Here is a 27,728-nt window from a genome sequence, read left to right on the forward strand (position 1 = left end):
GTTACTGACTCTATTCCTCTCCCTGGCAACAGTCTGAGATTAAGGCAGTCTGCAACCTTGGTGTCACATTTGACCCCAAAATGAACTTCTGACCATCGTAGCATCTGCTGACTTTGCCTTGTCTCAGCTCATCTGCTGCTGAAACCCTCATTCATGCCTTTGTTACCTTTAGACTTGAGTATTCCAATGCACTCTTGGCTAGTCTCGAACATTCTACTCTCTGTAAACTTGAAGTCAGTCATTCAAAACTCGCATCAAGTCCATTCCCGTCACCCTGTGCTCACTGACCCACATCGGCTGCCAGTCAAGCAGTGTCTTGATTTTAAAATTCTCATCCTCCGTGGCCTCGCCCCGCCCTATCTCTGTAATCTCCTCCAACTCCAAACCCTCCAAGATACATGCACTCCTCTAATTCTGGCCTCTTGTACATCCCTGATTTTAAGCGCTGCACCATTAGTGGTGCATCTTCAGTTGCCTACACCCCAAGCTCTGCAAAACCCTCCCTACACCTCGCTTTCCTTCTTTAAGACTCTCCTTAAAATCTACCTCTGATCAAGCTTTTGGTCATCTGACCCAATATCTCCTTTTGTGGCTCGGTGTCATACTTTGCTTTATAATGCTCCTGTGAAGTGCCATTGGGACATTTTATTACATTACAGGTGCTATACAAATACAAGTTATTGTTGTTTTTGGTAGTCAGCAGTTTTCAAGTCTTCTCAGCCTGCTGTTCCTATTTTGTTCAGTTTGGTTAGTGATATAAATGTGATAATTCTCAGTGGTGATAATCTAGGGTTTCCTTGAAGACCAGATCCAATCAACCCCTGGAGAGTCTGATCTTTCCCCAAGGCCTGAACTAAGGTTTGGCCAAATTCAGAATACGTACTCCAAGGATGTAATAATGGTTCAGCTGCCCCTTCATTGTTAGATTCCCCTGTCACTAATCACATCAAATGACAAGATTCGGCATCAGATAATTAGTAGCATTACACTCACTTTATTTGCAGCATCCAGCCACAGGAAGATCAAATAGTGAGAAATGTTATTACACTCCAATTAAATAACTTCATGAATTCGATACCATAGTATCGCACCCAAAGTGTTTTTTGTGTGCTTTCATTTTATAAATGAACCGTAAATTGTATTTTTACTATTGAATAATCAATGAATGGCTGACAAAACTCTGACAAAATGTTGGGCAATTGTTTGGACTTCTGGAAACTCGCAATGTAGGCTTTTATCAAATAAATGAGTAGGATCAAAGCATCTTAGATGAATTTCTTCAGATACATAAATTAGCTGGTAAAGCACGCACCTCATGTTCTAGAAATAATGCCTTTAGTTGGCCCCTTGACCAGTAATCCAGTGCATAGGCCAGGAGTTTCATCGACAGTGTATTGACTCGCAGGAAGTTGCCAACAAAAACGACTCTATTTATTTTCTGCAAACAGTAAAAATATGAATTGGTGAAAAAAGGGTTTGATTCACCAGAACGTAAAACTATGGAAGCCACTAGCATTCACAAAGCATAGCAATCTGAAGTTATGAGTGTTTGAATAAAACAGTGCTCTGCTTGTGGCTACACTGATCGTCGCCATCCAAAGAATGTAAGAAGTGCTGATTAAGGAAGCAAAATATTTTTGTCTTGCAGGGTAAACCTTCAATATAAAAACTGTGTCATCTCAATCTGCTCTCAGCACCAGGTGTCTTTTTCTGCTTCTGATCACAATGGGCAAATTAGCTGATCTACAGGACCAGAAGCAAAATGTTTTTAAATGGGACATGTTCAAAAGTACACTTTTCAGGATTTCCTCCTCCAGGAGCTCATGGAAGTAAAAAAAGAAATCATTGGGCTTTAAGCAAACAGACCAACTGAAAAAAATCAGATAAGTGATCAATCGATATTCTCTTTCACCCCGCTTGTATCTAAAGACTGAAGAACACAGGATAACACTGCAAACTTTACTACTTGCAAACATTTGTTTAGCTGGAGGACATTTTGCAAAGCTGAACAGGGCTCCAACAGTTTCATTAGTAATGTTGTATTTATTATTCATTCTTAGACTACGGGTGTCACTGGTATTAAGGGTTACAGAATATAAGCAACATCTTCTAAATTAGCAAAGTGTCAGCCTTTTTAAAACGTGGATCCATTTGTCTGATGAACTGGATTTAGGATGGCTCATCGTTCTCACTATGTGAGAAACTACAACTACTTCACCAAATATAGTCACTACTTCAACTTGAAATTCATTAAAACAGCAAACAGATTTTGCAGTCTTTAAATGGTCCATATACTGGCACTCTCATTATTAAATTATTGGACAAAGTGTAGAATTAAGTAGCTTGGTTGGGGAGAAGAGTAAAGACAGTACAGGGCAAGGGAACAGTTCATTTAACGTTGCTGAACGATGCGAGGCCTCTGAGTTTTCATAGCCCTGTACAATGCTGCTTGATCTTCATGTCACAAGGCAGCATTATAAAGAAGCCGAAAGTCCAGAGAATCTAAGGTCTTTTCACAGATCTTGACAATTATTGAGCCTGGAGTCAAATATTCTCCTGCAAACCTTCTTTCGCTCCAGATGTGTGAAATATTTCCTGTCAGAATATATTAAAATAAGTGTCAGTTTGGCATCCTCACCCATGGTTCTGTATTTAAGCCCCATTTCAGGACTTGAACACTTAATCCAGCCTGACATTCCACTGCAAAAGTATAAAAAAAAAAGGCTTGCATTTATATAGTGCCTTTCATGACCACAAGACACCCCAAAGTGTTTTAAAGACAATGAAGTACTTTTTGAAATGTTTTCACTGTTGTAATGTAGAAAATGCAGCAGCAAATTTGCTCACAGCAAGTTCCCACGAACAGCAATGTGATGATAATCAGATAATCTGTTTTTGTGATGTTGGGTGAGGGAGAAATCAAGGATAATACCCCTGCTCTTCTGTGGGATCCTTTACGTTTGCCTGAGGGGGCAGATGGGACCTTGGTTTAACATCTTATCCAAAAGATAGCAGCTCCAAAAGCACAGCACTCCCTCAGTGATGTACTCGAGTGTCAGTCTTGTTTTTTGTGCTCAAGTCCTGAAGTGGGACTTCAATCCACAACCTTGTGAATCAGAGGCAAGAGTGCTATCCACTCTGAGTCACAGCATTACTGAGAGTGTGCTGCATTATTAGCAATACTTCCTGCTAATTAACTGCTAAACTGAGGCATTGTCTCCTCAACGGTCACACCCTCCCAAAAAATCTCACTGAGTTTGTAGGGCTCTGAAGTACGCAAAGTTGTTGGCTCCATTCACCTGCACAATAACAGTGAATGAACTTGAAAGTATTTCATGGTCAGGAATGTCCCGAGATGCGAGATATGGAACTATAGAAAAGCAACTTCTGGTTGACATCAACAATTCAGTAAATATTACACTGCTAACATCTTTTGTTCCCACATTTTTTCTCTTAGATTACACTATATGCACTTAGATCAAGAGATTCTTGTTTCATAAAAGCTGTATACATTCAACTATTTTAAGTTAGTTTCCTCTTAATTTGGTTCAGATCACAAAATGCTCAACTTTCAACACATGAACCAAGCAGACACATGCAGAATCCTCTCTGACTTTATGGCATGTGGAATGGGGAGCACAGGAGACTTACTCCCTAGAATGGGAACTACAATGAGCAGGTAACTGAAGTTAATCCATATAACATCCAACTCCATGGGCATTCAACTCTTTTTTTAATGTGTACTTCCTATAAGTACACACACTGAAGCACTGACTGAGGACTGGTTTAGACTACAAGTGGATAACCTAATTAGCTGTTGGGGTATACAGAACAATCCCAGAACATATTGATCTTCACACTTTATATCCAATTTTGTTAGTTATGATCATGTTTGAACACATTTTTATCCCAAAATAGCTACATACTTTGGTACACTTTCAAAACATGGCAAGCTTCTTTCAAACATTGCAACAATTCTAGTTATTGAGACACTAATTGAAATACATATTATCAGAAGCACCAATAAATATGACTCTAGTTTTATTGCTGCCACAATAAGATATGGATTTCCGCATCAATTAACAATCTATGGATACAACAGAAAGGCAATACAAGTACATGGATGGAGTCATTATATGATTTTATCATCCCTTAAGGAATAAGTATAAAATATGTAATTAAAATCTGTTGTTACCGTCAGCTGCTATAATGATTACTCACCCAATGAAGAAATTAAGTAAATACATTAATAAGATACACGTGAATATATAGAAGTACCCAGAGCGAACTAATTAATGGTAGACTGTAGTGAACATTAGTGAAGAACTTGATACCAAAGATACTTCTTCCTCTGCAAGTTCTGCCAGCTTTTATTATAAGCCTTAACAGCAGAACACAACAGCTGCCCACGTGACACAGAAAATCTAAGATGTCAAAGCAACAAAGCACAATCAAGTAGCTGAAAGATTACCTTTATGATTGTAAAGAAACTTACCTGCAGTTGTTCATGAAATAATTCAGCACAGAAAGGCCAAACTTACAGATAACTTTAAAAATATTAGCAACACAACACCAAGCAAGACTTGACAGAAATTTCCCCAATTAATGATGGCTCTTCTGGCTTCACTCAGGAGTTCCACAATATAGACAGTACAGTAAAGCCAACCATCATCTGAAAAATAATGAACTACTAACTGAACTGCTATACCTCATTTAGTGCACACATTCGGGCTATGGATCCTATGTTGTTTGTGATGGTGACCAAGGTAGCTCTTGCTAGGTCTTCTTTGCTGACTGAATCTCGCTTTTCCCTGTAAATCATATTGCCAAAGCTAAAAGAGAAAAAGAGTGCACGATTACTTAATCAGGAACCCATGTCGTTTTTAATCTATAAGAATATTAGGCAAGGAGAATCAGACTTTCACGACTTCCCCAACCCCACTTTTCCCTTTAATTGTTGATGTGAGCTGTAAAGCCCTTAAAGATATCTATAATGCTACAGAAATTTAAATTAATATACAACTAAATAAAATCATTCATTTTACTTCTTCCTCTGCTATATCTAAAGTTAGGCTCCTTGTTGGGGTACAATCTGAAAGTGCTGGGCATGCTCTGGTATCTTAGCCCAAGTAGTCATTACACATGTGCGAGCCTCAGAAACAAAAAAAGTGAGTATCAACGTCCTATTGAACTGTGGAGGATACAGATTAGCCCGATGTTGTCCTTACCCAATTGCCAAAGATGGGCCTCCAATTTTTCTTTTTTGTGCAGTTGGTTTGCCACACTGTGCAGTATGCTACATGGCAGTCTAGCTTAGCGGGTACTAATCGTAGCACCCAACGCCCGCTCCAGAGGAGGGCAGCTGACTTAGTGTAGACCCACAATCTTCCTGCTCTGTATAGCTAGCTGCACACTGGGTAAACTTGACAAGATATCAGGGAAGCTTTATCTGGTTTTATAACATTTGACACAGTGCCTAACTTCTTTTCTTTTGGGCCTCCTTATCTCGAGAGACAATGGATACGCGCCTGGAGGTGGTCAGTGGTTTGTGAAGCAGCGCCTGGAGTGGCTATAAAGGCCAATTCTGGAGTGACAGGCTCTTCCACAGGTGCTGCAGAGAAATTTGTTTGTTGGGGCTGTTGCACAGTTGGCTCGTGCCTAACTAAATCCACATAAACTATAGTGGTAATCATTACAAATTTAGAACAGAATTTGGTCTTGTTTAATTCAGAAAGGCAAAATTAAGCAAAATCTACTATTCTGATCACCCTGGACCGTGCCTATCTGTGATCATTATATTCTCATTTTTATGATGGCAGCAATCACTGTTTGCGACTAATGATGCAATATTCTTTATACTACCCAACAAAATTTGTGCATCTATAGTTTAATACTTTAAACTGATGCTAGTGTGTACTCTTTAAATATAGATTTTGATTTTTCATTTGAATAAAAAGCTGATTAAAAATGGGCATTTGCACCTGCCACGATTGGTTCTCCCCTGCAATTCATAGAATGGCAGTGAAGCATTTTCAACAAGGTATTTAATCTTTAATAACTTCCAATATTAAAAATATTCCATGGAGATAAAAGGAAAAGTACAAAAATTAGGACAGAAGGTGCTAACAATAACAGTGGGTCTGTTAACATCTCAAACAGCAAAGATAGGCTGCCATTTCAGATGGGATCCACCATCAAATGTTTATTAAGACATCTTTCCTATACATTTCAGGTGAGACCCTTCAGCAAATGTTTGTTAACATGCCTCTCCTGTACATTTATACCCTTTTTCTACTTTTACTAAAATCACCAAGTCCACGCAGCTTACATGCATCGTTGTTGGAGGAAATGACTTAGTGCAGAATGACAACCTGCAAAAAAGAAAATCTTCTGATTTTCTGCATGCAGTGTAAATTACTGCTCGAGTACTACAATGTTGTGTAAAAAGTTAGAGATATTGGATTCAGAGTGATCAAACAGCTAAAAAGTCAATTATTGCAATAAACCACTTGTCCCAATCATTACACTTTACCTACCTGGATGCCACAGCCCATCCTGGCAAACCAAAGCGTTCATAGTCTCCCCCATAGATGTCCCGCACTAGTTTGTCAGCCATGGTGCTGTCACCCTTTGATGCCATTTCAAGGGCTTCATCAAAGGTCTCACAACCAGTCAACAAACAGCAGAGGCCCAGGAAGGTTCCGCCTCCTAAACTAAAACAACAAGCAAAACGAGTTAACATTGCAGGTAATACCAGCACTTTAAATTAGTAATCAGAACATTTGAAAGTAATTAGTGTTCTTTGCTTTAGTTCTCTATTACTTTCATTTCTGGTTTGACGTTTGTCAACTCACATTGGATTTAACAGGGCCCTGTTATACCCATTAGTTTTGGCTACTTTTGCAGATGGAGCCGTTCTCATGGCTATAGTGTTATGCTGCAGGTACTGCTTTGAGACTAGTATCTGCTTAGGAGCAATGTGGTGTAGAGACACTGAATTATTTTGCCAGTTTCACATGGTTGTTTGGTGATGCAAAGCAGAATTTTACACACATAAATGTGCAGCGCTCTGCTCACTGATGTTCAAATGTAGGCTAAATTTTTAATGTTAATGAAGGTCCAAAGTGATGGACTATTGCTTCTATTAAAATGTTTGAAAATGCATTATAAAAAAAACTCTTGGGCAACAATCAGAATGCCTGAGGACTTGCTCACTTTGCAGCTGCTACATACATACCACAAATGCTAGAGCAGCGAGAGTCCTCAATGCCGTCTTATCACATTAGCTCAAAAGCTGTAGACCTAGGTCATAATATGTGATGGATGACTTTGTTCATGTTATGAAAACTCTCATCAGTTTGGGTTATCATCACTTACCAGCAGAAAAGCTACAAATACACTTATAAGAGGGTATTAACTAGTGTTAAAAGCATTGCTCTCATTGATAATCAGAGATATGGAATGACATTGTAGATCGAGGGTGAGGGAGGAGAGGTGATGGCATGGGGGTCACACTGCAGAATTGCTGTGCGCAGTGTCATAGGAGATGCACTAACAATACACAAGCGTGCACACGCATGTGAGAAAAGAGCACTACGCACATGCTTTTCAGTTTGCTTTACATAGGGTCTGTCACTACAGTAAAGCATTATTCTAAAGATCATGATGTAGGATTGTAAGGTTTACCTATTATTTGACAAAGTAAATTATAGAAACAAAAATCATAAAAAGATACTGCAATAACAGCTTACTGTGAACATTTTACCTTGTTCCAGTTACTCTTTTATGGTCCTTTGAGTATACAGCTAATATACTGACTCCTGAACCAATGTTCACCACAAGCAAAGGATAGGGGTCATCAAGGTTGAAAGGCATCTTCTGGCATTTCTCAGGGTCTGAGGCATTCTCAAAGTAATAACATTCTGCCTGGCCATTAAAACTGAGAGACTCAATGTGCAAAAGGCCATTGACCAGGCAGTCCAGTTCATCCAGTTTGTGTAACTGCAGATTACCAATCTGAAATAAACAAAGCATATTAACGTCACAGGTGGTCAGTACAAGATCCCTGTTTGACACAATTAAAGGAGGACAACAGAATCACAGAATTGTTACAGTGCAAGAGACCATTCAGCCCATCATATCCGCACGGGCTCTCCAAAAGAGCAATTCACCTAGTGCCATTCCCCTGCCTTCTCCCTGTAACCCTGCACATTTTTCCTTTCCAGGTAACAGTCTAATTCCCCTTTGAATGCTTCAATTGAACCTGCCTCCACCACGTCCTCAGGCAGCGCATTCCAGACTGTGTGAAAGTTTTTCTCACCTGTGGTATTCTCTACTGCAGAAGGCAGTGGAGGCCAAGTCATTAAATATATTCAAGAGGGAGATAGATATATTTCTCAACGCTAAAGGGATCAAGGGATATGGGGAGAGAGCGGGAACAGGGTACTGAATTAGATGATCAGCCATGATCTTTTTTGAATGGCGCAGAAGGCCCAAATGGCCTACTCCTGCTTCTATTTTCTATGTTTCATGTCGCTTTTGCTTCTCTTACTCATTACTTTAAATCTGTGCCCACTCGTTCTTGATCCTTTCACGAGTGGAACAGTTTCTCCCTGCCTACTCTGTCCAGACCCCTCATGATTTTGAATACGTCGATCAAATCTCCTCTCAGCCTTCTTTTCTCCAAGGAAAACAGTCCTAACTTCTCGAATCTAACTTCATAACTGAAATTCCTCATCCCTGGAACCATTCTCATGTATCTTTTCTGTACTCTCTCCAATGCCCTCACATCTTTTCTAAAGTGCGGCACCCAGAACTGGTCGCAATACTCCAGCTGAGGCCAAACTAGTGTCTTATAGAAGTTCAACAAAACTTCCTTGCTCTTGTACTCTATGCCCCTATTAATAAAGCCCAGGATACTGTCTGCTTTATTAACCACTCTCTCAACCTGTCCTGCCATCTTCAATGACTTAAGCATATATACACTCAGGTCCCTCTGCTCCTGCACCCCCGTTTAGAATTGTACCCTTTATTTTATATTGTCTCTCCATGTTCTTCCTACTAAAATGGATCACTTCACATTTCTCTGCATTGAACTTCATCTGCCACCTATCCACCCATTACACCATCTTGTCTATGTCCTTTTAAAGCTCTATACTATCCTCCTCACAGTTCACAATGCTTCAAAGTTTCATCCGTAAACTTTGAAATTGTGCCCTGTACACCAAGGTCTACATCATTAACATAAATCAGGAAAAGCAAGGGTCCCAAGACTGGCCCCAGGGGAACTTCACTACAAATCTTCCTCCAGCCCGAAAAACATGCATTAACCACTACTTTGTTTCCTGTCACTCAGCCAATTCTGTATCCATGTTGCTACCAACCCTTTTATTCCATGAGCCATAACTTTGCTCACAAGTCTGTTCTGTAGCACTGTATCAAACGCCTTTTGAAAGTCCATGTACACCACATCAACTGCATTGCCCTCATCAACAGTCTCTGTATCCTCCTCAAAAAATTCCAGCAAGTTAGTTAAACAGGATTTTCCCCTCATGAAATCCATGCTGGCTTTCTTTAATTAACCTGCATTTGTCCATGTAACTATTAATTATGTCCTGAATTATTCTTTCTAGATGTTTCCCCACCACTGAAATTAAATTTACTGGCCTGTACTTGCTGGGCTTGTCTTTACACCCTTTTTTGAACAAGGGTGTAACATTTGCAGTTCTCCAGTCCTCTGGCACCAGCCCCAAGCTAAGGAAGACTGAAAAATTATGGCCAGTGCCTCCACGATTTCCACCCTCACTTCCCTCAGTATGCTTGAATGCATCTCATCTAGTTTGGTGCTTTAATCACTTTAAGTACTGACAGCCTACCTAATACGTCCTCATCAACTTGAAACCCTTCTAATGTCTGAATTACCTCCTCTTTCACCATTGCCCGGGTTGCATCTTCTTCCTTGGTAAAGACAGATACAAAGTATTCATTTAACACTTCAGCTATGCCCTCTGCCTCCATTTGTAAATCCCCTTGTTGGTCGCTCCTCCTTTTACCACCCTTTTACTATTTATATGTCTGTAGAAAACTTTGGGGTTGCTTTTAATGTTAGCTGCCAGTCTCTTTTCATGCTCTCTCTTGGCTTCTCTTATTTGCTGGTTCACTTCCCCTCTGGACCTTCTATATTCAGCCTGATGCTCAATAGTATTCTGTTACAATGAGGTGAGAATTAGGTCTAGGGTTCCCCTTCAGCCTTCACCTGGTCTTATTATAACAGGATTTAATTTTAAACACACCGTGTTTTTAATAGCCCCTTGGTGAATCCTTGTTCACCGCGTTCCAATTACAAGGCAAAGAAACCAGCACAAACAGGTTTTCTCAGGTTTAAAGAAGAAAAGTTGAAATTTATTAAACTTAAACTCTAATTCGGTGAACGCCTAAGGATACACAATGCACCCATGCTAGCATGCATATGTGATACACACATGCAGATAGGGACAGAAAGAACACAAGAAAAATAAAGTGGAAAAGTTTGAGGCAATCTCTGAAGAGGGTTCTTTGTTACTGTGCTTTGAGCTCGCTGTAGAGTCCTTGATTGTTGGTAGATCTTGCTTTTCGTGGGGTCCAGTATTCTTTTTAAACCTTGCTCACCGTAGCAGACTTTTCTCTCTTGGGGTTCATGTGTCTTCAATGGGCTTTGGTATTCCATAAGAACGAGATGGGAGCAGACAGGAGAGGCTGTGGTGAGCCAGCCAGGAGAGGTCTTTTCAATCCAGCAGCAAACAGCTTTCTACAGGCTCTCAGTTCAAACCGTACAATTCAGAAACCCCCAGGTTGTCAAGCAGGTTAGTCATGTGACTAACTGGTCTGCCCATGTCTTGGCTCTGTGTATTGTATCATCTTAGCAGGGAATGGAATGTGCTTCGCTGCCTTCAATATCTGTTAGTATGTAAATGTTTTTTACCCCCCAGCTAAAGTCTAGCAGTCCTTGTAACAGGCCTTCTCTTCTTCCCAGCAACAGTTTGAAATTTAATGTCCACGTGGCAACATTAAGATGCTTCACTCTTGGCAGGTGGGGGCCTGCGTGACAATTCTCTATCTGGCATGTTATAAGCACACTTTTTCTGCTTTATCTTAATCTCTACTTCTATTGCCATCCAGGGAGCTCTGGGTTTGCTTACCCTACCCCATTGACTGTGCCCAAACTATCTCTTGTTTGAAGGTAGCCGATTATTCAGCTACCGTGTTTCCTGCCAACCTTTGACTCCAATTTATTCACCCCAGCTTCATTCTTACTCCACTGAAGTTGGCTTTCCCCCAGTTAATTATTCTTACTCTGGATTGTTCTTTGTCCTTTTCCATAGTCAGCCTAAACCTTATGATCCACTTGGCCCACTTCAGTCCCAAGAACCAGGTCTAGCAGTGCCTCCTTTTTCATTGGACTAGAAACATACTGTAGAAAATTTTCCTGAACACATTCTGGGAATGTGCCCTTTACACTACTATTATCTCATGTTTGGATAATGAAAGTCCCCCATTATCACTACCCTATATTTTTTGCACATCTCCTTGCAATTTTGTTCCTCCACGTCCTTTTCAATAGTTGGTGGGCTATAGACAACACTGAGCAATATAACTGCATCTTTTTTGTTCCTTAGCTCTAGCCAAATTGATTGTGTCCTCGACCCCTCTGGGGCATCCTTTTTCTCCAGCACTACAATGCTCTCCTTAATCAATACCACTACCCCTCCTCCTTTTTCCCCCTTTCCTATCTTTCCTGAACACCTTGTATCCAGGAATATTCAATACCCAGTCTTGCCCTTCTTTGTGCCAGGTCTCTGTTATAGCCACATCATATTTCCACATGTCAATCTGCGCCTGTAACTCACCAATCTTATTAACACTCTGTGCATTCACATACATGCACATTAACCGTGATTTAAACTTTATTACTTTCTCCCTTACTCTGACCCCACCTAATAACTTACTATTCTCTACTCTAGTGCTATCCATCTCTCCCAGTATTCTGTACACTTTGCTATTCCTCTGTGATATCTCCTCCTGGTTCCCACACCCCTGACAAGTTAGCTTAAAGCCTCCACAATAGCACTGGCAAATTACCCCGCAAGGAAATGTGTCCCAGCTCTGTTCAGGTGCAACCTGCCTGGCCTGTATGGGTCTCACCTTCTCCAGAACCAGTCCCAGCATCCAAGGAATCTAAAGCCCTCCCTCCTGCACCATCTTGCCAGCCACGCATTCATCTGCACTATCCTCCTATTTCTATACTCAGTTGTGCATAGTACTGGAAGTAATCCAGAGATTACTACTTTTGAGGTTCTGCTTGCTAATTTCATACCCAGCCCACTAAACTCTTTCTGTAGGACCACATCCCCCTTCCTACCTATGTCGTTGGTACCAATGTGGACCATGACTGCTGGCTATTCACCTTCCCCACTCAGAGTGCACCGCAGCCAGTGACAGCCTTTGACCCTGGCACCAGGGAGGTAAGATACTATCCTGGATTCATACCTGCAGCCACAGAAACGTCAGTCTGTTCCCCTGAATCTCCTAACACTATCGCTCTTTCAGTCTTCCTTGTCCCCCACTGTGCAGATGAGTCTCCCATGGCTTTGGCTCTAGCTGCACTCCCTAGATACACCATAACTTTCCTCAGTATTCAGGACTGAGTACCTGTTGGAGAGTGAGATACATTCAGGGGTCTGCACTAGCTGCCCGTTTCTTGACTGTCTGATGGTCACCCATTCCCTCTCTCCCTGCACACTCTTAAGCTACAGGGTGACCAAATCTATAAAAATGCTACCAAAACATGTAGAAGAATGAAATCTATAATAGTACAGCTGACTCGTTCACATTTCAAGCATGCATAAGGCAAAAGTTATACATTATTCTGCTTTCCTGTAACAACTTGAATTTATATAGTGCCTTTAACATAGAAACTGTCTCAAGTTGTTCCACAGAGGTTTAATTAGATAAAAATGGAGCCACAGACAAAGCAGGAGATATCAGCTCACTAAAGGCTGGGCTGAAAAGGAGAGTTTGAAGCAGGGTCTGTAGCAAGGAGGAAGATGTGGAGAGATGGAGTAGTTAAGAGAAGGAATGCCAGGGGATGAGGAGTTTGTGGTGATGGTGAGGGAGGGGGGTGCATGGGCAGGGGGAAAGGTAGATTACAGAAATAGGAAGGATTGGGACCATGAAGGAATTTAAACAAAAAGGATGAGAATTTTAGTTTGGAAGCATTAGGGGACTGCAAATCAATACAAGTCAACAAAGAGAAGGGGTGATAATATGAGCAGGACCTAGTGTTGCCCAGGATACAGTTTGGAGAAACTGAGGTTCATGAACAGTGGAGGATATAACACTAGTATTCACCATCAGAATGTAAAATAAATACAATATTTATACTAAAGTATTTTCTGAAAGAGCACTGGAGGACTTTTTAAAAATAAAAAATTCATTCATGGGGTGTGGACATCGCTGGCAAGGCCAACATTTACTGCCCATCTATAATCGCCCTTAAGAACTGCCGCAGTCCTTGTTGTGTAGGTACACCTACAACGCAATCAGTTCCAGAATTTTGGCCCAGCGATGAGGGAACGGGATGATGTGTTGACTTGGAGGGGAACTTGCAGGTGGTATTGTTCCCATGTGCCTTTGTTTTTCTAGACAGTCGAGGTCACAAGTTTGGAAGATGCTATCGAAGAAGCCTTGGCAAGTTGCTGCAGTTCATCTTGTAGATGATATATTGTAGCCATAGTGTGCTGGTGGTGGAGGGAGCGAATATGTAAGGTGGTGGGTGGGGAGCCAATCAATTAAGCTGCTTTGTCCTATATGGTATTAAGCTTCTTGAGTGTTTTTGGAGCTGTACGCATCCTGGCAAGTGGAAAGCATTCCATTACACTCCTGACCCGTGTCCTGAAGGTGGAGAAAAGCTTTGGGGAATCAGGTGGTTAATCACTCACCACAGGATACTCAACCACCGAGTTGCTCTTGTAGCCACAGTATTTATGTGGCTGATCCAGTTAAGTTTCTGGTCAATGACGACCCCCAGGATGTTGATGGTGGGGAATTCAGCAATGGCAATGCTGCTGAATATCAAGGGTAGGTGGCTAGCCACTCTCTTGTTGAAGTTGGTCATTGCCTGGCACTTGTGTAGCATGAATGCTATTCAGGTCTTGCTGCATGCAGACATGGACTGCTTCATTATCTGTGGATTAGTGACTGGAACTGAACTGTGCAATCAGTGAACATCCCACTTCTGACCTTACGATGGAGGGAAGGTCATTGATGAAGCGGTTGAACATAGCTGGGCCGAGGACACTGCTCTTCGGAATGCCTGCAGAGCTGTCCTGAGATTGAGGTGATTGGCCTCCAACAATCTTCCTTTGTGTTAGGTATGACTCCAGCCTGTGGAGTGTTTTCCCCAATTCCCAGTTTTACTAGGACTCCTTGATGCTACACTCAGGCAAATGCTGCCTTGATGTTAAAGGCAGTCACTCTCACCTCACCTGGAATTCAATGCTTTTGTCCATGTTTGGACCAAGACTATAATGAGGTCTGGAGCTAAGTGGTCATTGTGAAACCCAAACTGGACTTCAGTGATCAGATTATTGGTAAGTGGGTGCTTGACAGAAATGTCGACGACACTTTCCATCACTTTGCTGATGATTCAGAGTAGACTGATGGGCCAGTTATTGGCTGGATTGGATTTCTCCTGCTTTCTGTGCACAGGATATGCCTGGACAATTTTCCACATTTCCAGGTAGATGCCAGTGTTGTAGCTGTACTGGTACAGCTTGGCTAAGGGCGCAGCTAGTACTGGAGCACAAGTGTTCAGCACGAGAGCTGGGATGTTGTATCTTTTGCTGTATCCAGTGTGCTCAGCCATTTCTTGATATCACGGAGTGAATGGAATTGGCTGAAGATTGGCATCTATGATGCTGGGGATAGAGTCAGAGAGATACAGCATTGAAACAGGCCTTTCAGCCCACCGAGTCTGTGCATCAACCACCCATTTATACTAATCCAACATTAATCCCATATTCCCTACCACATCCCCACCTTCCCTCAATTCTCCTATTACCTACCTATACTAGGGGCAATTTACAATGGTCAATTTACCTATCAACCTGCAAGTCTTTGGCTGTGGGAGGAAACCGGAGCACCAAGCGGAAACCTACACGGTCACTGGGGGAACTTGCAAACTCTGCACAGGCAGTACCCAGAACTGAACCCGGGTCGCCGGAGCGGTGAGGCTGCGGTGCTAACCACTGCACCACTGTGCCGCCCCAATCTCAGGCTCGCATGAGGACGCCAAGCTGATAGCTTAACATCTGTCTTAGGGAAAATGTTGGAAGCTATTATTAAAGACATTATAAAAGGGTATTTAGAAAAATTCAAGATAATCAGGCAGCGTCAACATGGTTTTGTGAAAGGGAAATCATGTTTAACCAATTTATTAGAGTCCTTTGAGGGAGTTACATGTGCTGTGGATAAATGGGAACCGGTGGATGTATTGTACTTAGATTTCCAGAAGGCATTTGACAAGATGCCATGTCAAAGGTTATTGCAGAAAATAAAAGCTCATGGTGTAGGGGATAACATATTGGCATGGATAGAAGATTGGCTAGCTAACAGGAAACAGAGAGTAGGCATAAATGGGTCATTTTCTGGTTGACAAGATGTAATGAGTGATGTGCTACAGGGATCTGTGCTGGGGCCTCAACTTTTAACAATTTATATAAATGACTTAGATGAAGGGACCAAAAGAATGGTTGCTAAATTTGCTGATGACACAAAGATAGGTAGGAAAGTAGGTTGTGACGAGGACATAAGGAGGCTACAAAGGGATATAGATAGGTTAAGTGAATGGGCAAAAATCTGGCAGATGGAGTATAATGCGAGAAAATGAGAAGCTGTTCATTTTGGCAGGAATAACAAAGAAGCATATTATCTAAATGATGAGAGATTGTGGAGGTCTGAGATGCAGAGGGATTTGGGTGTTCAAGTGCATGAATCGCAAAAGGTTAGCATGCAGGTACAGCACATAATTAAGAAAGCCAGTAGAATGTTATCGTTTATTGTGAGGGGAACTAAATACAAAAGTAGGGAGGATACGCTTCAGCTTTACAGGATATTGGTGAGACCACATCTGGACTACTGTGTACAGTACTGGTCTCCTTATTAAAGGAAGGATGTAAATGCGTTGGAAGCAGTTCAAAGAAGGTTTACTAGACTGATACCAGGAATCGGCAGGCTATCTTATGAGGAAGGATTGGACAGGCTAGACTTGTATCCGCTGGAATTTCTAAAGAGTAAGAGGCGACTTGATTGAAACATACAAGATCCTGAGGGTCTTGACAGGGTGGATGTGGAAAGGATGTTGCCCCTTGTGGGAGAATCTAGAACCAGGGGTCACTGTTTAAAAATAAGGGGTCACCCATTTAAGACAGAGATGAGAAGAAATCTTTTCTCTGAGGGTCGTGAGTCTTTGGAACTCTCTTCCTCAAAAGGCAGTGGAAGCAGAGTCTTTGAATATTTTTAAGGCAGAGGTCGATAGTTTCTTGATAAGCATGGGGGTGAAAGATTATTGGGGGTAGGGGGTAATGTGGAAAAATCAGTTCAGCCATGAACTTATTGAATGGCGGAGCAGGCTCGAGTGGCCTACTCCTGCTCCAAATTCGGATGATCATACGTTTGTATTATTCACTCAGTACTTCTAGTTGAAGACGGTTGCAAATGCTTCAGCCTTATCTTTTGCACTGATGTGCTGGGCTCCTCCATCATTGAGGATGGGGATGTTTGTGGAGACACCTCCTCCCATTAGTTGTTTAATTACCCACCAGCGTTCACGACTGGATGTGGCAGGACTGCAGAACTTTTAATATGATTCGTTGTTTGTGGAATCACTTACCTCTATCGCATGTTGCTTCCACTGTTTAGCATAAACGTAGTCCCTTGCTGCAGCTCCACCGGGTTGCTAACTCAGTTTTAAGTATGCCTGTGTTGCATTTGGCATGCTTTTCTGCAAACCTCATTGAGCCAGAGTTGATCCCCTGGCTTGATGGTAATGTGCTGGGATGTGCCAGTCATTAGGTTCCACCAGACTGTGGTTGAATACATTGCTGCTGCTACTCATGGCCACAGTGCCTCATGGATGCCATACTTTGAACTGCAAGAACTGTTCTGAATCCATCAAATTTAGCATGGTGGTCACCACAAGCACTGTATGGTTGTCACTCCTACCAATACTGTCATGGACAGATGCATCTGCAACAGGCAGATTGGTGAGGATGAGGTCAAGTCGGTTTTCCCCTCTTGTTGGTTTTCTCATCACCTGCCGCAGGCAAAGTCTGGCAGCTATGTCCTTCAGGACTTGGCCAGCTAGGTCAGTATTGGTGCTACCGAACCACTCTTGGTAATGGACATTGAAGTCTCCCACCCAGAGTACGTTCTGTGCCCTTGCTACTCTCAGTGCTTTAGGTAACCATTTCGGAGCGCAGTTAAAAAATTGACCACATTGCTGTGTCTGAAGTCACGACCAGACAGGAGAAGCATGGCAGATTTCCTTCTCTGAAAAGGAAATTAATGAACCAGTTGGGGGGTTTTACGATAATCTGGTAGTTTCATGGTCACCATTACTGAGGTGTTTTATTCCAGATTTATTTAATTAACAAAATTTAAATTCTCCATCTGCCGTAGTGGGATTTGAGCTCATGTCTCTGGATAATTACTAAACCAGTAACATAACCACTATGCTAATATACTTGGGTAGGTTATTGTGTAGCTCTACATTATCCAAAGTACATCACCCCACTTACTTCACTTCCAAATGAGAATTAACATTGCTTCAAATCTGAACAGTATAATCAGTTTCCATTTGTGCGAAATAAAACATTCTCCCCTCTAACCCCCCACCAATTGCTATAATGATCTTTCAAACTGTCAGAATTGCTGCTGCACAGCACACTATAAACTGTACTACAACTAATGAATATACTTTATTAAATTCATTCTTATCTGCAACAATACACTGCATCTTTACTATTAGCATGCTCTTACCGTGCGAAATTCTTCTTCAAATTTATAAGCACCCCCTCCAGTGGCACAAAGCACTGTGTGTAGTGTTGAAAAGTTCTTGTCCCTCCCCATTTGAATAAAGGTAGGTAGGTCGTGTGTAGGAAATCGGATAAAGTGCAGGTTTCCTTTGCGGCCACAAAGCGTCAAGTCTTTGAGTTCAAGATGCACATCTCGAATGCCCGTGGACCCATAGGCAATGTTCGATACCAAGTACTTGCGAATGCTTTTTAGGCTTTCTACCTCTTCCTCCTCCTCCTCGGCTGTAATATCAATTGGCTCAAAATAAACTAATTTTACCAGTGTTCCACCAATGTCCATTCCAAACCATGGGAATGCTGCAAAGAAATGGCAAAATATGTTACATCACAGGCGTGAAAATCAAAGATTCTAGAAAAAAAAACACACACATGAAGCTGAGCAGCAAGAAAATTGAGAGAGAAATAATTAAAGACAGAAAGGAACTGTGTTAAGCTCATGAGAATCAGTCCTTCAATAGAGGTTTTATTGAGTGGTTTTAAACAACTACAGTATCAAGTGAAATTCGATTTGATCAATATAACTGCAAATCCTTCAGTCACTATTAAGCTTGGCACTGCTGTTACAAGGGCTCAGTCATTCCCACTGTGCATATTTATGAGGGATTGGAAGTTTTATGCTCTTTATTCTCAACACCTCAGCCATTTTAAAATCACACATTGTACAGAACTCTACACCATGTTCACCATTAAGAAAAGAACTGGTGTCAGGAAAAACATTCACCTTTTAAATTCTACAAGAAATTCTGATTCTTTTTCTTGTCCTTCCTTTGTGCCATGATTGAAATTTTCAGTTAATAAAGAATACTTATAACTAAGATTATTTTAGAATTCTTCAGCTCTTGTGTTGGAATACTCAGAATTAGAAATGCACAAACTATCTTAACATGTTGAATAAAAAAAACAGGCAAGTTTTTGAAAAGGACACTCAGTATCCAAAGGAATGATCAAAGCATGAAGACAAGGTACATAAAACCAAGGAACTGACACGCTTCACTAAATCAATTTATAGTGTATGGTTTATCGAAGTAATTCAAAGTTTAATTACTGGGACTGTGTGTGTGGAACATTGTGCAGTTAAATATCTGGGCAGCATGCAGTTAAAGTAAACTTTACTCACAACTGCATCTTTAGAATGCCAAAATATTAATCCTCGTCCGAACTCTATTAATCACAGCCTTTTAAGCTGTGTGCACTACTTCAAGACCATAAAGGGGGTAATAAACAAATGCACCTTACTCTATGGTTTACTCATAAACAAAATATGGAAATTATATCAGGCTTTAATGACCACACCTAGAGTATTATGTAGTTTTGATCTCCTTATTGTTACAACCAGGTGAGAAAGGGGTCTAGGGGTCCCTCTCAGCCGTCACCTGGTCTTACCATAACAGGATTTAATTTTAAACAGTGTTTTTAGCTCCCCCTTGGTGAATCCTTGTTTACCACTTTCCAATTATAAAGGAAAAGAAACCAGCACAGACAGGTTTTCTTAGGTTCAAAGAAAAGCTGAAATTTCTTAATCTTAAACTCTAATTCGGTTAACGCCTACAGATACACGAAGCACCCACGCTAGCCTGCATATGCGATACACAAATACAAATAGAAACAGAAAAGAGAAGAAAAAAATAAAGTGGAAAAGTTTGAAGCAATCGCTGAAGAGGGTTTTTGTTATGGATCTTCGAGCTCACAGATTGTAGGTAGATCTTGCTTTCTTTGGGGCCCAGTATTCTTCTTAAACCTGTTCGCTTCAGAGACTTTTCTCTCTTGGGGTTCATATGTCTTCAGTGGATTCAGAGGCTTGTGAGAAAGAGATGGGAGCAGACAGGAGAGATCTTCTCAGTCCAGGAACAAACAGTCTTTGAGTTCAAACTCTCTGTGGCCAGTTCAAAAGAAAACCCTGGAACAGCCGGTCTAACCAGTCCTGGCCCTTGTGGATTGTATCCTCCTTAGCAGGCCCTGGAATGCGCTTCCTCACCTTCGATGTCTGTTAGTATGTAAATGTTTCTTTCCAGCCACGGCTGATCTGTTTAACAAGTCATTTCCTCGCCCCAGCAACAGCTAAAAATCAGTGTTCATTACAAAACCAATGTGCCTCATTCTTGGCAGGTGGGGGCCTGCATGACATTACCTAAGGAAAGAAACACTTGCCTTAGAGGGAGTGCAACAAAGACTCACTAGATTGATCCCCGGGATTGTTCTATGAGGAGAGATGGAGTAGAATGAGTCTTACATTCTCTGGAGTTTAGAAGAATGAGAGATGAAACATGCAAGATTCTTAGAGAGCTTGGTAGGGCAGATGCTGAGAGGTTGTTTCCCCTGGTCAGAGAGTCTAGAACTAAGGAGCATACTTTCAAGATAAGGAGTCAGCCATTGAGGACTAAGATGAGGAGAAATTTCTTCACCGAGGGTTATGAGCCTTTGGAAAAAGGGTGCAAGGAAAAACTCAGCAATTACAGGCCAGTCAGTTTAACCTCGGTGGTGGGAAAGGTTTCTAGAAACAATAATCCAGGACAAAATTAAAACAGTCACTAGGAGAAGTGTAGATCAATTAAGGAAAGCCAGCATGGATTTGTTAAGGGCAAATATTGTTTGACTAACTTGATTGAGTTTTTTTGATGAGGTAACAGAGGGGGTTGCTGAGGGTAATGAGGTTGAGATGGTGTACATGGACTTCCAAAAAGACATTTGATAAAGTGCCACATGATCGGCTTCCAGCAAAGTTGAAGCCCATGGAATAAAAGTGATAGTAACAGCATGGATATGAAGTTGGCTGAGTGAGAGGAAACAGAGCAGTGATGAATGATTGTTTTTTTGGACCGGAGGAAGATATAAAGTGGAGTTCACCAGGGGTCGGTACAAGGACCGCTGCTTTTCTTGATGTATATTAATGACCTAAACTTGGGTGTATAGAACACAATTTCAAAATTTGCAAATGATACAAAACTTGGAAGTATTGTGAATTGTGAGGAAGATAGTGATAGACTTTAAGAGGACAGACAGGCTGGTGTAATGGACAGACACTTGACAGATGAAATTTAAGGCAGAGAAGTGTGAACGGATATATTTTAGTAGGAAGAATGAGAAGCAATGTAAAATAAAGGGTACAATTCTAAATGGAATGCAGGAACAGAGATACCTGGGGGTATATTTGCACAAACCGTTGAAGGTGGCAGGGGCAGGATGAGAAAGTGGTTAAAAAGGCATACGGGATCATGGGCTTTATAAATAGAGGCACAGAGTAGAAAAGCAAGGAAGTTATGATGAACCTTTATAAGATAGTGGTTCAGCCTCAACTTGGGTAGTGTGTCCAATTCTGGGCTCTGCACTTGAGGAAAGATGTGAAGAGTTTAGAGAGGGTGGAGAAAAGATTTACAAGAATTGTTCCAGGGATGAGAGGCTTCAGTTACGTGGTTAGATTGGAGAAGCTGGAGCTGTTCTCTTTAGAAAAGAGAAGGTTGGGGAGATTTGATAGAGGTGTTCATAATCATGAGGGGTCCAGGCTGAGTATGTAGAGAGAAATTGTTTCCATTGCTGGAAGGGTCAAGAACCAGAAAACTCCGATTTAAAATGACTGGCAAAAGTACTAAAGGAGGAAGAACTTTTTTTTTTGTAAAAGCAGTAAGTGGTTAGGATCTGGAATTGGATAAGCAACTGAAGAGAAAAAAGTTGCAGGGCTATGGGGAAAGCACATGGCAGTGGCTCGAGCTAAACTGCTTTTGCAGAGAGCTGGCACGGACTCAAATGGCCGAATGGCCTCCTTCTGTGCTGTAACCATTTTATGATTCTAATTCTCTACCCCAGAAGACTCTGGATGCTCAATTGTTGAATATATTTAAGATGGAAATGGACCGATTTTTGGACACCAATGGAATAGAAGGATATGGGGATAGAGTGGGAAAGTGGAGTTGAGATAGATGATCAGTCATGACCTTATTGAATCACGGAGCAGGCTGAAGGAGCTGTATGGCCGATTCTTGCTCCTATTTCTAAAATAAACTTCCTGCTAAAAGTTGAAGGTTTGTCATGATGGTTAAATTGAATTATTTGGCTTCATCAAGATCTTAGCTTGTGTGAGAGGAAATAAGGGAGAGAAAAAATGTGTATGTTTGAGAGAGAAACAGAACTTTTTTTATTCATTCGTAGGATGTGGGCATCACTGGCTAGGCCAACATTTATTGCATGTGAAGTGCAATATTAGTGTAGAATTGGTTTAATGCTTCCACTTCCAATTATGTTAAGTACAGTAAAGGTGAGCTGCCTTTGTGAACCACTGCAGTCCTTGGGATGTAGGTCCTTTTCCTTCGTAGCGGTTGGATACAAATGAGTGGCTTGCTAGGCCATTTCAGAGTGCAGTTAAGAGTCAACCACATTGCTGTGGGTCTGGAGTCACAGGTAGGCCAGACCAGGTAAGGACGGCAGATTTCCTTTCCTAAAAGGACATTAGTGAACCAGATGGGTTATTACAATAATGGGCTCATGGTCACCACAAGACTAGCTTTTAATTCTAGATTTATTAATTAAATTCAAATTTCACCATCTGCCGTAGTGGGATTCAAACCCATCTCCCCAGAGTATTACTAGTCCAGTGACATTACTACAACGCCACCAACTCCTCAATAAAAATGTTGATCTTGTTTGTTAAATACCAAGAGAGGCAAAATGTTCAGAAGGTTAATTAATGACTGCACTGTCTGCATTGTTGCTCAATGTACTTAACATAATTGGAAGTGGAAGCATTAAACCAATTCTACACTAATATTGCACTTCACATGCGATAATTTTGTCTCACCACCTCAAACTGCCCCCGCCGCTTTCACAGCTACAGGTGGGGGAGCCACCAGTATTGCATCCAAAGATAGTTCAAAAGGCTCTCAACAGACACACCCAGTTCAGAAGGATAAAACCTATAATTGCACGGTTGTGTGATTTTCATAACCCTATGAGTGCACTATGGAAGTATCTCCTACCAATGAACCTCAATGAAATCTTAGTGATAACATTAAGCGATTGGATATAACTTCTGGAAAACAAAGAGTTCTTCCAAAGAAATGTGTAGATATGAGCAAGGGAAGTGTAGAAGGATTCTCCCACCTTCACAAAAAATTACCAATTGTACAACACATGTGGAAATTTGAATGACAAATGTCTTAATTATCTAGTATTCTATGGCTGCATTGCTAACTTGAACGTTAGGAGATGCAGTCTCCATTTTGCTGTGTCCACTGCCCTAACTTTGCCTTTCACATTCCTGTTCATTCCCTCCATTACTTCTTTCTCCTACCCCTTCAATCCTTCCCTTTTAAATCATCTGCTTCCCGACATTTTATGTTAATTTCATTCTACTTCCCCAATTCAACATTTCCTCGGGTTCTCTTCCCCATCTCCTCCCCCAGCCCACTCCGAAAAGACCCACATTAATGTTTATTTGTTTTAAATGAGATGAATAAAAGACAAAGAAAGAAAAAATGCAGAGCAAGTACAAAACAGGGAAAAATAAATACAAGTATAAATAAAGATTGTACTATTTCCAAATGAAAGTGGAAATGAAAACAGAAGTAAAAAATATGTTAAAAAGAGCAAAAACACAGTGGACTAAATATTAAAAAGGTGAAAGAAAAAATGCAATAGGCCAAAAAGTTAATTTATAAACCACTCACAAAACCACGAGGATCAAAAAGAAATCAAACCCGCAAACCTCCTGGTAGAAGTTAGTATGAACAGCATTACAAAAATGTGATCCCTGAGTGCAAGTTAATCCTTCCCAACTGCAGTTACTATATATGCTTTAGCAGGTATGCCACATTGTCACAATTGGTCACACACACAGTGCAATAAAAAACTGCTCCAGCCCTCAGAAAAATGAGTACAAATTCACCCAAAAATATAAACTGATGTTTGTCAAAAGCGTGCCAGGAGAAATCCGAGTTGGTGATATCCAAATCAAATCTTCCACTCAAGCAACTTCCGCCATTAGGCACCAGAATTTAAAATTTCAGAACTACTCATCTTTAAGATAAATTATCTGATGTGATAAGATGACGTGAACGAGGGAATGGATGGGTGCCTTAGCCCCATACCAGCATCTGCTATTTAACCGATTCCAGCAAACAGTATTCCATGAAAATTACCCGCCAAACCACAATTTGTAGGTAGCAGTGAACACGAGCACAAGGTTCCGTCTCACAAACACACACTGACCGTACCCTCCTGTGGTTATGGTAACATAACGTGATAGAACCGTATGTGGAAATGAGGAAAAACTGTAAAAAAACACCCTACAGCAGGGCATGAGGACAGGAGGGAGTTACAAACTCACCTTATGCCCTCTACGGGTTTTCAATAGCTGGACATAAGTCATTAGACTTCACCTTCCCAACCAAATTTTCGCTACAATCATTTCAAAAGATTTAATTCATGCAAGATTGGCTCATGTGCAACACTTATGGGGCACAGGGAGATGGTGCGCTATCCATTAAGCTTTGTGAACTTGGTTCGAGCACCTGGACTGGTGAAATGAAGTGAATAGGTACAAATAACTTTCCCATGTGAAAAGAATTCAGCTCACACCTTGCTTCACATGGGTCTACAGCATATACTACAGATCACTGTGCACAAATTGCTGATCTTACTCAGAAACACTGTAATGATAGTTGGTATAAAATGGACGACTAAATATTCACACTGGTGGAGAGGGGACACATTTAACACTGATGAAACTTTGCTACAATGTCAAGAATGAATAAAAGACTGGCTTAAAAAAGACAAATTAAATCTTTACAAACAAGGTATCACAGGCATGTACAAATGGTGTGGAACATACAAAGGCCAGCACCTTTAAACTGGGCATGAGCATAAAAGAAGGCCAACTATCTCAGACAACAATGACAACAATCTATATTTACATATATCGCACCTTTAATGTGGAAAAAATCCCACTGGCACGTCACTGAGATGCAAGAATGGGCACCGAACTAAAGGAGAGATTAAGTGGGGTGACCAAAAGCTTTGTTGGAGAGAGACAGGCTTTAAAAGGAAGAGAGCGAGGTGCAGAGGCAGAATGGCTTAAAAGGAGAGAATTTCAGAGTGCAGCACCATGGCAGCTAAAGGCATGCCTGCGAATGGTGCAAAGTGAGGGGGATTCACAAGAGACAAGCCAGAGGAATGGAAAGGTAAGGGGAAATTGTAGAGCTGAAGGAAGTTAGGGGGCTGCAGGAATGAGGGCAGTGTGAAGCCATGAGAGATTTTTAAAGACAAATTCAAAAAATTTTACTTTAAGGTATCGAGGGGCAAAGAGTTAATGTAGGTCAACAAGGTCAGATGTGATGGGCGAGCAGGATTTGCATTAGAATTGGAGTTTTGGATGCGCTGAGGTTTGTAGAGGATGAAGAGTGAGACAGCATCAGGAAGAGCATTGGGGTAATTGAGTCTGGAGGCGATGACAGCATTTGAGGGTTCTATCAGCAACTGGGCTGAGGTAAGGGTTGAGACAGGCAAAGTTACAGAGATTAATGAAAGTAGGTCTTTGTGATGGAGAGAATATTGACCTTATTTGGTCAATAAGATGCTCAGGGTCCAACAAGATGCTGAGGTTGTGAACAGTGAAGCAATGCCCACGGAGGGAAGTGGTATCAGTCAAGAGAGAATGGAGTTTGTGGCAAGATCCAAATGAAGATGGTAGCTTTGATCTTCATGTTACTTAGTTGGAGGAAGTTATAACTCATGCAAGACTGCATGCTAGTCAAGCAGTATGACAGCACAGAAACAGTGGAGAGATACAGCATGTTCAGTCAGCATACAAGTGGAAACTCATGCCTGTGGATGATCGTACCAATGAGCATCATGTAAAAGCACTGATCTTTGAAGACGCCAAAGGGGATGATGTGCATGAATTGAAAAGGCAACATTAGAGATGGCCTAGTGACAATCAAATAGGTAAGAGTGAAACCAAATGAGCGCAGTCTGACAGAACCGGACAATAATAGGAGATGGTATGGTTAACCACGTCGAAGGCTACAAAGATGTTGAGGAGCATAGCGAACCACAGTCAGTCACAAAGAATGCCATTTGGACTCCTGGTGCTGCAGTAGGGGCAGAATCTAGACTCACTGAAGGAGGTGCATGAGAGATAGGCTTGTTTTTAAGAAGCAATGTAATCAAGGACCTTGGAGAGGAAAGGTAGGTTGGCAATGAAAGAGTTATGGGGGGGGAGGGAGGGGAGGTCAAGGTGGGTTTTTTGGAGTGGTAGAGTGATGATGGGATTTTGAAAAGGAGGGGGACTGCACTTAAATAGAGCGAACAATTTAAAAACTTGGGCTAGTTTAGGGTTAGGAAAAGAAGTTGGAATGCCAGGAGTTGGGATTGAGGGAGCAAGAGGTACAATCATGGATTGGTGGGAGGGGTGGGGAGTGTGTGGTTGACTTTAAACTTCATGCAGTGAATTCCAGAGCAACATTGGTGGAGGTCTGAAAGAGTTGTCCATTTATCCGGCCATGGAAGATATGTGGTGCAGAAACAAAGCAGCACCATTAAGAGGTAAAAACAAGTTAGATACATAATTTTGTTGTCCTGGTGTAAACCAATTATTCATTGATCCAGCACTATATGCCAAAGAAGAACCATGTAAACACCCTGTACAAGAGGGCAGGAAAAAAAAAAAATCACTCCGCTGCCTGTGTGGTATTTCTCAAACCAACATTTTCACAATTGCTGACCCAATTTTGCTTCTTATATAGTTAATAGCATGATGCTTTTAGAACCAGCTTAATTCTCCAAGGGGAAACAGAGAGCATTTCCCACTAAATAATTTTACAGTAACAAACTGATCTGTCCAAAGCCATTTTCCTGTCTTTAAACCATAAATTTATGGTGTCTTTAGACTGTGTCTGTGCTGTGTAAATAAATTAGAGAGCATAAATCTAATGATCTTGATTAAGTACTTTGAATACAGATTCCCTTTTGCTGGTTTAATATTCTGTACAAAGGGCACATCCACCAGTTTGCGCGCACAGCACGAGCAATTAAATGTTTAGCACATAAATTGACAACATAAAAGCAGAATTTTTTTTCAGAAACAGGAAATGTCCATTAAATCCAAGAGCTCAATGCATCAGCCATGGCTCAATTGGTTGTCCACTTGTCCTGAGTCAGAAGGTTGTGGGTTCGAGTCCTACTCCAGACAGTTAAACTCAAAATCTAGACTGACGCTGCAGTGCAGGACTGAGGGAGTACTGCACTGTTGGAGGCAGTGAAATAAAGACTGCGTCTGTCCTCTCAGTGGATGTAAAAAGATCCCTTGGCACCATTTTAAAGAACTGGGGAATCCTGGTCAATATTTACCCCTCAACCAACATCACTAACAGATTATCTGGTTACCACATTGCTGTTGTGGGATCTTGTTTGGCACAAATTGGAGGCAACATTTCCTACATTACAAAAGTGACTATACTTCAAAAAATACTTCATTGGCTGTAAAATGCTTTGGGACACCCTGAGGTTGTGAAATGCACTGCATAAATGCAATAAATGTAAGTCATGATTTATATCCTTTGCTGAAATTAATCACACCTATTTGCTACTTCATTTTTCTCAAATCCCTTA

The 27,728-nt window shown here is 41.3% G+C and overlaps 1 protein-coding gene across 1 annotated transcript in view; it reads right to left on the reverse strand.

Moving 5' to 3' along the window:
• The window catches only part of LOC137375831 (pantothenate kinase 3), a 43,063-nt gene that overhangs the window by 9,770 nt on the left and 5,565 nt on the right, over positions 1-27,728 (reverse strand). The window contains exons 2-6 of the mRNA XM_068043357.1: positions 18,076-18,428; positions 7,766-8,016; positions 6,537-6,713; positions 4,709-4,832; positions 1,313-1,438 (exon numbers count right to left, since the gene is read on the reverse strand). Of these exons, the coding sequence (XP_067899458.1) occupies positions 1,313-1,438; positions 4,709-4,832; positions 6,537-6,713; positions 7,766-8,016; positions 18,076-18,428 (1,031 nt within the window). The remainder of the gene's footprint in view (positions 1-1,312; positions 1,439-4,708; positions 4,833-6,536; positions 6,714-7,765; positions 8,017-18,075; positions 18,429-27,728) is intronic.

The sequence above is a fragment of the Heterodontus francisci genome, chromosome 12 (assembly GCF_036365525.1).
Source record: "Heterodontus francisci isolate sHetFra1 chromosome 12, sHetFra1.hap1, whole genome shotgun sequence".
Lineage (NCBI taxonomy): Eukaryota > Metazoa > Chordata > Chondrichthyes > Heterodontiformes > Heterodontidae > Heterodontus > Heterodontus francisci.